Below are 13,447 nucleotides of genomic sequence, written 5' to 3' on the forward strand. Positions count from 1 at the left end.
TTTGACACTTTAAAAAGAAAAAAGAATTTTTTCAAGAGAATTTATTTCCTGCGCACTGCGGGGGTGTCACATTTGGAGGCAACGCAGTTAAGGGGTTAAAATTGCTACCAAAAGCCGAACTAGTAGATAGAACTCCCCAACCGAAAACAAGCAAACTAGTGTGACGTCACACACCGCCGTGCCGCTGTCTGCGCAGCTCCCCCCTGCCTGGGAGGGGGAAGGGGGAGCCCCAGACCCCCCACGCCAGCTACCCACACCTCAGTTCTTGAGGCTGATGCTATAGGCGATGGTCGTGTGCTCTGACTCCGGTGTCGCTACTGCACTGTGCTTTGCGTGTGGTGTTGGTTTTGTGGGTGCGAGAGCCAGGAGTTATCTTCAGTACTCGGGCTGCATGCGCCTAGGGCTGCCTTCCCTTGGTGCCCTGTAAGTACTGCCCTTGGGGCTTGGGGCCACCTTCCACAGGCACCTCGGGGTCTGCCTCTGCTGGTCCGTTTTACCTTTCGGTTTTTCAGCCGCCTGTTGGGCTCTTGGGTGTTCTGTTCTCCCTTGTTACCGGCAGGTAAGAGGCAGTTTGCACTGGTAGGAGCACAGGGTGCTGCTCAGCTTGCATTCCCGACATCGCGGCCGGCTCTGTTCCTTGGGGTTCGCTGTCCTCTTGCGGGGTTTTGTTTTTCTTTTTGTTTTTGCCTGGTGGGGGGTTCTGTCATTTTATTCAGTTTGTTTTTGCCCTTCCACTGTTCTCCTCAGTGGCGCCCCCTGCTAGGTCCCTTTGAGTGTACACGTCCCTGGGGTTCAGCTACAGAAGTTTGCTTGGTAGTTTTGGGCGCCAGTTTGCAGCACCCTGCCTGGGACTACCTGAGCGCGAGTCCTCTTAAAGTAAATGCTCAGGACCCTGGGAATCCCCTAGGGGGCGCGTGGGTCCAATGGATGTGATCCCGGAGTCCCCACTCACTGTGTGCGAGTTTGAGGGTTGCTCGGTCCCCTTGTCTCAGGGTGACCCTCATTGTTTTTGCCTCTGCCACGCTGCCTGTTGGGTCGGTGATACTTTCGACCCTGAGTCCTGTGAGTGTTGTTGCTTGCTTGTGACTCAATTTACCCATTCCTCTGATGATTCTATTCGGGTACAGGCGGCGCGTGCATTGCAGTCTAGGTTACGTCTGTTGCAACGCGCTCGGTTGGTTGCTCACCCGGATGCCCCGGGACTGCCCCGCTTTGCTTTTCGAGACCCGGACTTGGGGGTGGGGGTCGCTTCGATCCTGGTTCAGTCCGCACCTCCTCGTCCTTCCCCTTCTGTTCGTTCTGGTCCCTCCCCCCCTGCTTCCGGCCCCGAAGCGTCTGAGGGTTTTGGGGTCGGAGCAGGGGTTACTTGATCTCGAGACTCGGGCAGCTTCGGGGGGCGCCCCTTCCGGGGGGGCGGCAGAGGCATTCGAGTCTTGTCTCCCGGCCAAAGCTTCTGGGTCTGACTAGTGGGCCCCCCTTCCTCCAGCTTTTCCGGCTGCTCCGTCATTGTCTTGTGGGGTCGGGGCTTGGGGAGAGGACTCGGCCTTGGGTCTTGTGATGAAGGACCTCGAGGCTGGGGAGGGGCTGACTTGGGGGCCTTGGGCCCCACTGGACCCCGCTTGGGTTTTTCTTCCCTCTGAGTGGGGCTTATTGTTACAAGGAGTGGGGTTTTCTTTTCCCCCCTCTGCGTACGAGTTGGATTTGGTGTCGGCCCCTCCCCGGGTTCGGTTCCGTGTTCCCCCGGGTACGTCGGTTCCATCCTTCTGGAGGTTTTCGGCTTATCGCATCCAACCTGGTGTGGTGCGAGCGGCCTTTGTAGCTTACCTCCTGCGTGACCCGGATTATGCCTCGGAAATGGACCCATCCGAATTCAGGTTTGGGACTTCGTTCCCTTTCTGGCTCCGTTACGAGGTTCTGGAGTCATCCTGGCTAGCAGACTGCCCCTTGTTTGTTCTAGATTCCTGGCATTCCTTCTGTCGTTCCCGCACGCTGGAGTGGCGGGAAACTTCCACAGTGCTTCAAGTTTTCCTGAGGGGTGAGCTTGAGTACCTGAATGAGTGCTTGTTTGTCCCTGCCCTTCCCCGCGATGTGGGCATTATTCAGCTCCATGTGCAGGTTCCCTCCCTTTCGGCGGCACTCATTGCGGAGGACTTGCGCGCCCGGGGCCTTTTGGCTTCGGCCTTGCGATTCTTTTCCCTCCTGGAACTGTCTTCGGATTGGCTCGTGGAGGATGTGAGGACGCTTGGGTCCGTCCCGGGGTCCGGCACCTTGTCCTCGGCTGCGCGTTCGTCGGCTGCCTTGTTGAAACTGTTCACGCCAATTTTGCGGGATGCGGTTTCCCTGTTTTATGCTTCCCGTCTCGCGTGTCGGCAGACGGTGCTGGGTTCCTCCGTGGAATCTGCTTGGGCTCTGGCTCTTAGGCATTCTTCACCTTTTTGCCCTCTTCTGTTTGAGGAGTCGGCCGTGGCACAGTTTATTCAGGCTGGTCAGCGGCATGTCGTCCGATGTCGGACTTGTTGGTTTTCCTGGGGGTCCCAGGGTGGGTCTTCCCGGAAAGGTCGTGCCAGGGCTCGGGGTTCCTTTCGTCGTGGTAGGCCTTTGGTGTCAGGTTCGGGGTTGGCTCCTGCTGCGAACCCTCTCGCGTCTGGTCGGCGCGGTGTTCGCGCTATGCGGGATTCTGGGTTTTGTAAGGGTCGCCGGCCCTTTCGCGGTTTGCCCCCTTCACGGGGCAATGGGGGGGCGGCTTGCACTGTTCGCCCGCGCCTGGTCCCATGATTTGTGGGCCTTTCGGGTCGTGTCTCGCGGCCTCCGGTGGCGTTGGGTGGCCCCTCCCCCCTTTGGGGGGTCGGGGCTGGCGGGGTAGGTTTCTTCATCTGTGCTCTGTTAAGTCGTCTTTGAGTGGGTACGCTTGGGTGTCATCGAAACGACGTCGTCCCTCAGATGGGTTTCCCGTCTGTTTCCGGTTCCGAAACGGGACTGCGCGGACCTGCGGTTCATTCTGGACTTGTCCCATCTGAACCCCTGGGTTCATTGCCCCTCCTTTCGGATGACTACGCTGTCTCAGGTTCGGCTCCTCTTGGAGCCGGGAGCTTGGATGGTGTCCCTGGACCTCCGGGACGCTTATTGGCATGTCCCGATTCATCCACGGTTCAGGGACTGGCTCGGTTTTGTTGTGGGGTGTCTGTGTTACCGCTTTTGTTGTCTCCTGTTCGGGTTGAACCTGGCACCTCGCGTGTTCACGCGCCTTACACGGGTTGTGGTGGCTCGTTTGCGTCTCCTAGGTGTTCGGGTGTTGGCCTACCTCGACGACTGGCCAGTTTGGGCTCCCAGCCAGTCAGCTTGCTTGCTAGCCAGGGATTTGGTTCTTTCCCAGCTCGCCGAGTTCGGGTTCTTGGTGAACTGGAGGAAGTCCCATCTGGTTCCCTCTCAGGTTCGGATTTGGCTGGGTCTCGTTTGGGACTCTCGAACCGCTTCCTTGTCTCTCCCTCCGAGTCTCTCCTGCGGCTGCGGTCCCGCCTTCGTCTGTTTCTGGAGGGTCCTCGGTTCACCCGGCGGTTGCTCGAGGGGCTGTGCGGGAGCCTGAACTTCGCGATGGTGGTCTACCCGCCGGGTCGGGTTTGGCTTCGACGGCTGTTCTGGTTCCTTCGGGGTTCCCCCTTCCGCCTCTCTCGCGATCGCAGAGTTCAACCCCCAGGGGCCTTGCGTCAGTTGCTGCGTCACCGGCTTCCTCTTCGGGTTTTTTGGGGTTCAGTGCCTTGGTGCCTACCCGAGCCCTCACTCGATGTGTACACGGATGCGTCGTCTCTCGGCTGGGGTTTTGTGACCAGTGCTCACCAGGCCCGCGGATCGACGATTCGGCTCCATTCGGACTGCTCTCTGGTGGTTCATTGCCTGAACCGCGGGGGTTCGATGCGGTCCTTGCCTCTTTGGGTTTGGTTGCTTCGGGTGACTCGTCTGCTGAGTTCTCGGGGTTTGGCTCTCCTGGCGGTTCACGTACGGGGCGTGTCCAACCTCTTGGACGATGCCCTGTCTCACTTCGTTCCCCTCTCCACGGAGTGGACGATCGACGATGAGTCCTTCCGTTGGCTTTGCCAGACGTTCGGGCACCCCGAGGTGGACCTCTTTGCGTCGGCGTGGTCGCGGCATCTTCCCATTTATGCGGCGCCCTTCCCCGATCGTGAGGCCGTCGGGGTCGATGCCTTTCGGCTAGACTGGTCGAGGTGGGGGTTCCTGTACCTCTTTCCCCCGGTTCGGCTGTTGCTCCAGGTCCTGACTCGCTTAGAGACTTACCAGGGGAGAGTTGTCCTCCTGGCCCCTTGGTGGCCGGTCCAGCCTTGGTTTCAGGCGCTGGTTGCTCGGTGTCCGAACCCGAGGGTTTTCCCGAGGCTCCGCCTCTTTCAGCAGATCGGGCCGGTACGTCACGTGGCTAGTTCGATCTTCTCCTCGAGTCTTCGCGTATGGGTTTTTTGACTCGAGTATATCATCATCTCTATGGTGGCCTCCTTGTTGGTGTCCCACCTGAGGGCTTCTTCTCGGCGGCAGTATGAAGTTTCCTGGCAGTCCTTCCGTTTCTTTTTGCGTCTTCGTCGTGTTAGTTCTTTGTCTGTTTGGGTGGTCTTGTCCTTCCTCTCGTGGTTGTTTCAGGACCGTCATCTTATGCCTAACACTGTCGCCTCATATTGTGCGGCGCTGGCGGAGCCGCTTCAGCTTGCTTTCGGTATCGATGTTACATCTGCGCCGTTTCGCAAGCTGTCTCGTACGTTGTTTCACCTCCGGTCTGCTCATGCGTCGCCTGAGCCATCCTGGTCTTTGGACAGAGTGCTCGCTTTCCTTTCGTCTCCTCGTTCCGTTGTAGCCCCTTCGGTCCAGGATTGTTTTTCCAAGGCACTTTTCTTGTTGGCTTTGGCCTCTGGGGGTCGGGTAGGGGAGCTTCATGCTCTCCTCCGGCGCAGGGGTTTCTGCTCTTTTGGTCGTGGTGATTGTTTTGTTCGTTTGCAGCCGTCTCCTTCTTTTCTGGCGAAGAATGAGACTGCTGCGTTCCGGAGGGGTCCGTGGGTGGTTGATGCTTGGTTGGTCAGGCCGGGGGTGCATCATGTTTTGTGTCCGGTTGCGGCGCTTCGCCGTTATTTGCGCGCCACGGCTTCTGTGTCCGGGGACGCGCTGTGAGTTGATCCGGTTTCCCTTCTTCCCTGTTCGCGGGTTCGGGTCTCCCAAGTCGTCCGCAGGATTATTAAGTCCAGCCAGCCTGCGGTCTATCCCCGTGCCCATGATGTTCATAAGTTCGCGGCTCTTGCTGCCGTCTTTGGGAATATGTCTTGGTCTGATATTCAGGCGCAGGGATTTTGGCGGTCGAACAGGGTCCTGGCTGCTCGTTACCTTGTGAATGTCCCTGGGCCCCGTCGGGCCTGTGTTGCTTTGGGTCGGCGGTTGCAGCCAGCTGTCTCGGCTTCGAGTTGAGGAGTGAGCGATGACTGCCTCCCGGGTAAGTCCCTCTTTTTCCGTCTGTGGGTAGTTAGCTCCGGGGAGCCGACGGGGCTCCCCCCAGAAAACCAGCGTTGAATGTAATGAAACGCCATTTTCTGGGCGAGTCCCGGAGGCTCCCCGGCATCCCTCCCTCCATCCGGTCGGCGGTTTTTCGCGTTTTTGACATCCAGCCTCAAGAACTGAGGTGTGGGTAGCCGGCGTGGGGGGTCTGGGGCTCCCCCTTCCCCCTCCCGGGGAGAGGGGAGCTGCGCAGACAGCGGCGCGGCGGTGTGTGACGTCACACTAGTTTGCTTGTTTTCGGTTGGGGAGTTCTATCTACTAGTTCGGCTTTTGGTAGCAATTTTAACCAGAATAGGGGTTTGTTTTGAGGCGCTTACCTTTCTGGGTGCCTGTTCCGGTCGATGGCAGACATAGAATGCTTCCAACCACACGGGGCCTTCTATAGGCCATTGCTCCCCCTTGCCTCTCTGAGGGGGCCCGGTTCTGGCCGTGGTCCCTGGTAGGCCTAAGAACTCCATACACATGACTGATGCCAAAGTCTGACATTAGCATATCAGCCTGGGATAGCTCCTGGGAGCCTCCGGGACTCACCCAGAAAATGGCGTTTCATTACATTCAACGCTGGTTTTTTGAGCGCCTAGGTGCCTTACGCCAGATGCTGCATCACCAGCTTCCTCTTCTGGTTTTTCAGGGTTCAATGCCTTGGTGCCTACCCGAGCCCTCACTCGCTGTGTTCATGGATGCATAGTCTCTTGGCTAGGGCTTTGTGACCAGTGCTCACCTGGACAGCCAGGGGTGGTGGGATCCGTCCTTTCATTGGGCACACAGCTCAGTATGGATTTTCAAAGCTGTGAGGATGTTTCTTCAGAGGGTTCGGATCACTCACGGATCAATGATTCGGCTCCATTCAGATTTCTCCCTGGTGGTTCATTGCCTGAACCGTGAGGGGTTCATTGCGATCCTTGAGTCTATGGGGCTGGTCGCTTCAAGTGACTCATCTGCTGAGTTCTCGAGGTTTGGCTCTCCTGGCCGTTCACATTCGGGGGGTGTCCAACGTCCTGGTGGATGGTCTGTGTCGGCTCATTCACCTGTCCAAGGAATGGACGGTCGAAACTGACTCATTCAGTTGGCTTTGCCGGACGTACAGGCTCCCCGGCAGAGGTGGTCCTCTTCGCGTCGGTGTGGTCGAGGCGTCTCTCCATACATGTGGTGACCCTTCTCAAATGTGAGGCTGTCGGAGTTGATGCCTTCAGGCAGGACTGGTCAAGGTGGGGTTACCTGTACCTCTTCCCCCCAGTTTCTCTGTTGCTCCAGGTCCTAGCTTGCTTGGAGATTTACCAAGGGAGAGTAGTCCTGTTGGCCCCATAGTGGCCAGCTCAGCCTTGGTTTCAGGAGCTGCTTGATTGGTGTCTAAACCCGGGGGTCTTCCCATGGCTTTTCAGCCTTCAGTTCTCAGTCCTTCGATCTACCCTTCAGTTCTCAGGCCTTCAGATTCAAAATAGAGATTTTAAATTTAATTATTGTCCTTGTATATAAGTCACCGGAGGCAAACCCTCAGCAGTTTGAAGACCAACTAATGAAAATAGAACACTGCTTGGAAAACCTCACAAATCCAGCTCCGAACATCATCCTGCCTGGGGACTTCAACCTACGGCACCTGAAATGGAAGCACCTGGCTAATACAGTAATATCAGAAAGAATACCAGGAAGTAGCCTAAATGAACAGGCACATGCAAATGACCTGCTACGGATGTGCGACAGGTTTGCCTTAAACCAGCAAATAGTAGAACCAACTAGGAAGGAGAACACGCTGGACCTCATTTTCACTAATAATGCTGAATTGATCAGGAACATAATGATTATAAATACCTGTTACTCAGATCACAACTTAATTGAAGTTATGACAACCATGGGGAGTAGACCTTCAAAACCAGTCCAGATTCCCGGTGGAGGAGATTTCAGCAAATTCAACTTCAATAATAAACAGATAAACTGGGAGCAAATAAACCGGGACTTCACAGAAATAAACTGGGAAGAACAGCTAGAAAATGCAAACCTGAACCAGTGCCTGGAAAAAATAAGCTCAGTAGCACTAGAAATATGTTCAAACCGCATACCTCTAAAAAAAAAAGAGGAAGAGATGCAGATTGGAACGGGAACATTGTTCCCTATATAGGCGAAGAAAACGAATCGCGGAACAACTTGAGAGTCGCACCCTATCTCAAGAACGGCGAAGAAGGTTAAGTAGAGAAATAGAAACAATTGAACGGAAGCTACGAGAATCATACAAAACCCAGGAGAGGCAAAGAGAGCAAAAGGCCATCAGTGAAATAGAGAGAAATCCGAAATATTTTTTCTTCTATGCAAAATCAAGATCAAAAACCACATCTAGTATCAGGCCCCTGCGAAAGGGAGATGGAACTTTCACCGATGACAACAAAGAAATGAGCGAGCTACTGAGGAAGCAGTACGACTGTTTTCAGCGAGCCATTAAACACACTAAAGATTGATAACCCAAATGAATTTTTCATGGATATGATACCAACATCAAATCATATATCAGACGTCACCCTATCCCCACTGGATTTTGAAGAAGCCATAAACAGTATGCCTATGCACTCTGCACCAGGCCCGGATTCTTGGAACTCCATATTCATAAAGAACTGTAAAAAAAACACTATCGCAGGCCCTCCACATTCTGTGGAGACAAAGCCTAGATACTGGCGTTATTCCTGATATACTAAAAACAGCAGAGATGCACCACTTAATAAAGGAGGAAATAAGGCAGAGGCAAAAAAATTACAGACCGATAGCACTAACATCGCACATCATAAAAATTTTTGAGAGAGTGCTAAGAAGTAAGATCACAAAATACATGGAATCACAGCATCTCCATAACCCCGGACAACATGGTTTCAGAACAGGGCGCTCTTGCCTATCGCGGTTGCTGGACCACTATGATATGGCATTAGATGCTATGGAAGACAAACAAAACGCTGATGTAATTTACACAGATTTCGCAAAAGCTTTTGATAAATGTGACCATGGTGTTATTGCACATAAAATGCGTTCAAAAGGAATTACCGGAAAAATAGGCAGATGGATCTACAATTTCCTGACCAACAGAACCCAATGTGTAAGAGTCAACAAAATAAAATCCAGCCCATCAGCCGTGAAGAGCTCAGTCCCCCAGGGTACTGTGCTTGCTCCAGTACTTTTTCTCATCCTCATATCGGACATAGACAAGAACACAACCTATAGCACTGTATCATCCTTTGCAGATGACACTAGGATCTTCATGAGAGTAGGCAACATAGAGGACATGGCAAACCTCCAGTCAGATGTAGATCAGGTCTTTCTATGGGCTACAGAAAATAATATGGTGTTTAACGAAGATAAGTTCCAGCTCATGCGCTATGGAAAAAATGAAAATATAAAAACGGAAACCACGTACAAAACTCAGGCAAATCATAACATAGAACGAAAAGGCAATGTAAAGGATCTGGGTGTACTCATGTCGGAAGACCTTACCTTTAAAGAACACAATAAAGTAGCCATCACAACTGCAAGAAAAATGACAGGTTGGATAACAAGAACTTTTCACACTAGAGATGCTATACCGATGATGACACTTTTCAAAATGCTTGTGCTCTCTAGAGTGGAGTACTGCTGCACAATGACAGCCCCTTTCAAAGCTGGAGAAATTGCTGACCTGGAGAGCGTGCAGAGTTCCTTTACTGCTAGAATCCACTCAGTAAAACATCTAAACTATTGGGACCGACTAAAGAGCCTAAAACTGTACTTCCTTGAGCGCAGGCGGGAGAGGTACATAATAATTTACACGTGGAAAATATTAGAGGGGCTGGTCCCAAACCTGCACACAGAAATAACATCATATGAGACCAGAAGACATGGCAGGATGTGCAGAATACCCCCGTTGAAAAGCAGAGGTGCAACAGGTGCTCTGAGAGAGAACTCTATCAACGTCAGAGGTCAGAGACTGTTCAACACGCTTCCACTACACATAAGGGGCATAACTGGCCGACCCCTCACAGTGTTCAAGAGAGAACTGGATAAGCACCTCCAAAGGATACCTGATCAACCAGGCTGTGACTCATACGTCAGGCTGCGAGCAGCCGCGTCCAACAGCCTGGTTGATCAGTCCAGCAACCAGGAGGCCTGGTCGACGACCGGGTCGCGGGGACGATAAGCCCCGGAAGCACCTCAAGGTAACCTCAAGGCTATGTGCTACTAGCGTGGTCTTGTGCCTTTGGCTCCAGCGATTTGTCTCAGTTTCTGTGCTCTATGGCGTGGACTGTCTCTGCTGGTGGTGTGTGAGCCAGGAGTAATATTCTTCAGGTACTTGGGCTGCATGCACCTAGGGCCACCTTCCCTAGGTGCCCTGTAAGTACTACCCTTGGGGCTTAGCGCCACCTTCCACAAGTCACCTCCACTGCATCTTTTACTGCTTGGTACTTGGCCGCCCTTGGAGTCAACTGGGGTCTTTGTTGCCTGTGTTTGCCTCTGGGTAGGGGGGGTAATTTTCATCACTGGTAGGGACGTGGGGTACTGCATAACTAGTGTTCACCTCTTACAGCAGCTGGCTCTATTCCACCTGGGTACGTTGTCCTCGTCCGGGGTTTTACTTTAGTTTTTGTTTTTCTGTCTGGTGAGGGGGGAGGTCTGCCTTGGTGGTTGCCCCTTCTGTGTTTGGGTATATATATCTATCATTATATCTATTATCAGTTTTTGTGTGGTTGGTAGTACCCCCTTGCTTGACCCCTGTGAGTGGACACATTCCAGGGGTTCAGCTATTAGCAGATTGTTTAGTAGTCTTGAGCACCGGTTCACAGTACCCTGCCTGGGCTTCCCTTAGCGTGTTAATAAGACTAAGGGCCCTGGGAAACCCCACGGGGGCTCCGTGGTCCGATGGATGTGACCCTTGAGTCCCCTCTCGCTTTGTGCGAGTCAGAAGGTTGCTCTGTCCCCTTGCTTCTGGGGACAATCACCGGTTGTGCCTCCGCCATACTTCCTGTTGGGTCAGTGGTTCTTTTGACTCGGAGTCATTCGACGTTTGTTGCCTGTACTTGCTCCAGTTCATCCAAGCTACTGATCATGATATGAGGGTGCAGGCAGCAGCTGCATTGCATGCTAGGTTCAGGCTTCTGCAATGCACTAGGTTAGTTGCTTGTCAGTCCCAGATACCCCGAGACTGCCCCGTTTTGGTTCTAGGGACCCGGACTTGGGGGTAGGAGTTGCTTTGGCTCTGGTTCCGTCCTCTACCCTTGTGAACAAATCTACAAGGGCCATGATGAGGATTCGAACCTGCGTCCGAGAGCATCTCAGATGCTGCCTTAATCGACTGAGTTACGACATGATCAAAAGGAGTTGAAACCAAAGTTCTGCTGAACTTACTGGATCCTGCAGCCTCTCCGAGGCACAAACCAGGGTTTTACACAACTCCCCCCCATGCACTCGAGCTATGTCAATAGGCCGTTCTCCGTCTTCGCCCTTACTTCATTACACACAGAAGTAAGGGTGAAGAGGGAGAACAGCTTATTGACATAGCTCGAGTGCATGGGAGAGTTGTGTAAAACCCTGGTTTGTGCCTCGGAGAGGCTGCAGGATCCAGTAAGTTCAGTAGAACTTCAGTTTCAACTCCTTTTGACCATGTCGTAGCTCAGTCGATTAAGGCAGTGTCTGGGATGCTCTCAGACGCAGGTTCGAATCCTCGTCACGGACCTTGTGGATTTGTTCACTCTCCCCTTGTCCTTCCCCTTCTGTTGTTCATCCGGTTCCTTTCCCCTTGCTTCCAAAACCCTCTGAAGCGTCTGAGGGTTTCGGAGTCAGGGCAGGGTTTAGTTAGTGTTGAGACTCGGGCAGTCTCAGGGGAGTCCCCTTCCGGGGTGGCAGTGGACGCATTCGTGCCTGGTCCTCCTGCCAGAGCTTCTGAGTCTAACCTGTGGGGCCCCCTTTCATTCCTGCTTTTTGGCTGCTTCTGCCTTTTCTTTAGGGGCAGTGGGTGTGGAGGACGGCTCAGCCCCGGATCCTTGGGGTAGGGGTTCCTGGGGCGGGGGAGGGGTTGACTAGGGGGCCTTGGGCCCCATTGGACCCCGCTTGGGTTTTTGTACACTCGGAGCGAAACTTGTTGTTACAGGGTGTGGGGTTCTCTTTTGCTCCCTCCGTGTACGAGTTGGATTTGGCGTCTACCCCTCCCCGGGTTTGGTTCCGTGGCTCCGACGGTTCTTTGGTTCCATCTTTCCGGAGGTTTTTGGCTTCTTGAGTCCAGTCACAATAGATGTGGGATGCCCTTGTGGCTTGCCTCCTGCGCGACCCGGACTTTTTTGTGATGGATCCACGTTCCTTCGTGTATGGATCTTCCTGGCCTTACTGGTTTCGTTATGAAGTTCTGGAGTCGTCCAGGTTAGCAGACTGCCCTTTCTTCTCTTTGGAAGCTTTGCCTTCTGCCGTATATGCGTCATCTGCGCTGTTGAAGCTGTTCACGCAGCTCCTGCGGGATGCGGTTCCGCCGTTTTTTGCTTCTCGGCTCGCGTGTCAGCAGTCGGTGCTCGCTTCTTCCTTGGAATTTGCTTGGGCCCAGACTTAGATTGTCTTCACCCTTTTGTCCATTGCTGTTTGCAGAGTCTGCGTTGATGCAGAATCTACAGGCGACTTCAGCTAGTTGTGATCCTATGTCGGACTTGTTGGTCCTCCGGGGGGCTCGGGGGGGGGGGGGGGGACTGTCCCTGCACGGTCATGCCAGGGTTTGGGGTTCTTTCTCTCGTGGTAGGCCAGTGGTGTCAGGGTCAGCACTGGCGAAGCCTTCGGTGCCGTCTGTTTCTGTTCGGTGCGGGAATCGCCCTTTGCACCGTTTCGATGCTCGTAAGGTTCGTTGGCCCTTTCGCAGTTCATCACATTGACGGGGCAGTGAGGAGGGGGGGAAAGGTTTGCTCTGTTTGTTTGCGCCTGGTTCCACGATTCGTGGGCTTTTCAGTTCATTTCGTGCAACCTGTGGTGGCGTTGGGTAGCTCCTCCTCCTTCAGGGGGTTTGGGGCTGGCAGGGCAGACTACTTCTCCTGTGCTTTGTCAAGTCATCTCAGAGTGGGTTCTCTTAGGCGTGGTTGAAACATTCTCATCCCTCAGGTAGATCTTCCGCCTGTTTCTGGTCCCAAAACTGGACTGTGCGGACCTCCGGTTCATTCTGGACTTGTCTCATCTGAACCCATGGGTTTATTGCCCCCTCCTTTCGGATGACTGTTCTAGGTCTGTCTTCTGTTGCAGCTGGGCACTTGGCTGGTATTCCTGGACCTCCAGGACATGTATTGGCATGTCCTGATTCATCCGCAGTTAAGGGACACTGTCTCTGTTTTGTTGTGGGACGTCGAGGTTACCGCTTTCGTTGCCTTTCTATTTGTCTTGATTCTGGCACCTCGCATTTTCACTCGCCTTACTCAGGTCATGGTGGCTCGCCTGCATCTGTTAAGTGTTTGGGTTCTGGCCTACCTTGATGACTGACATCATCCCCTCATCAGATTTTGGTCCTGGCTCCCAGTAGAGAGTACAAATGCTTTACTTATGCAATTACTGAGGGCCCAACAGAAAAGTGCATTTCATTACATTTAATGCATGATTTTATCTTAGGTTTAGAACATTCATAATACCTCATTGCTATTCTTTCAGATTAAGCCAGTGTTAAGAACAGCGGTAGTAAGTTCCTGTAATACAGGCAATGAGGCTCGACTTCTGCAAGACGTCCTTGATGAAGGTTTTCGTGTTTTACAGCAGAGACTAGATGACACAAACTTTCAGCGCTTCTTACTGAAAATTTGGAATGTTCTAATAGTGATTTTCTGTGACATTGTTGAAAGTAATTCTACTGTAAGTATTTTATTTATCATGGCAAATATTATTCATTTATAATAATTTACCTTAACATGGTTTATGCAAACAATTGTTGGAATGA

General features: G+C 53.0%; 1 protein-coding gene across 1 annotated transcript in view; it reads left to right on the top strand.

Moving 5' to 3' along the window:
* The window catches only part of LOC123769137 (protein unc-13 homolog 4B), a 441,599-nt gene that overhangs the window by 289,045 nt on the left and 139,107 nt on the right, over window positions 1-13,447 (top strand). Inside the window, exon 13 of the mRNA XM_069309818.1 lies at window positions 13,165-13,362. Coding sequence (XP_069165919.1) covers window positions 13,165-13,362 — 198 coding nt within the window. The remainder of the gene's footprint in view (window positions 1-13,164; window positions 13,363-13,447) is intronic.

Source organism: Procambarus clarkii, chromosome 66, assembly GCF_040958095.1.
Source record: "Procambarus clarkii isolate CNS0578487 chromosome 66, FALCON_Pclarkii_2.0, whole genome shotgun sequence".
In the NCBI taxonomy this organism is placed as follows: Eukaryota; Metazoa; Arthropoda; class Malacostraca; order Decapoda; family Cambaridae; genus Procambarus; species Procambarus clarkii.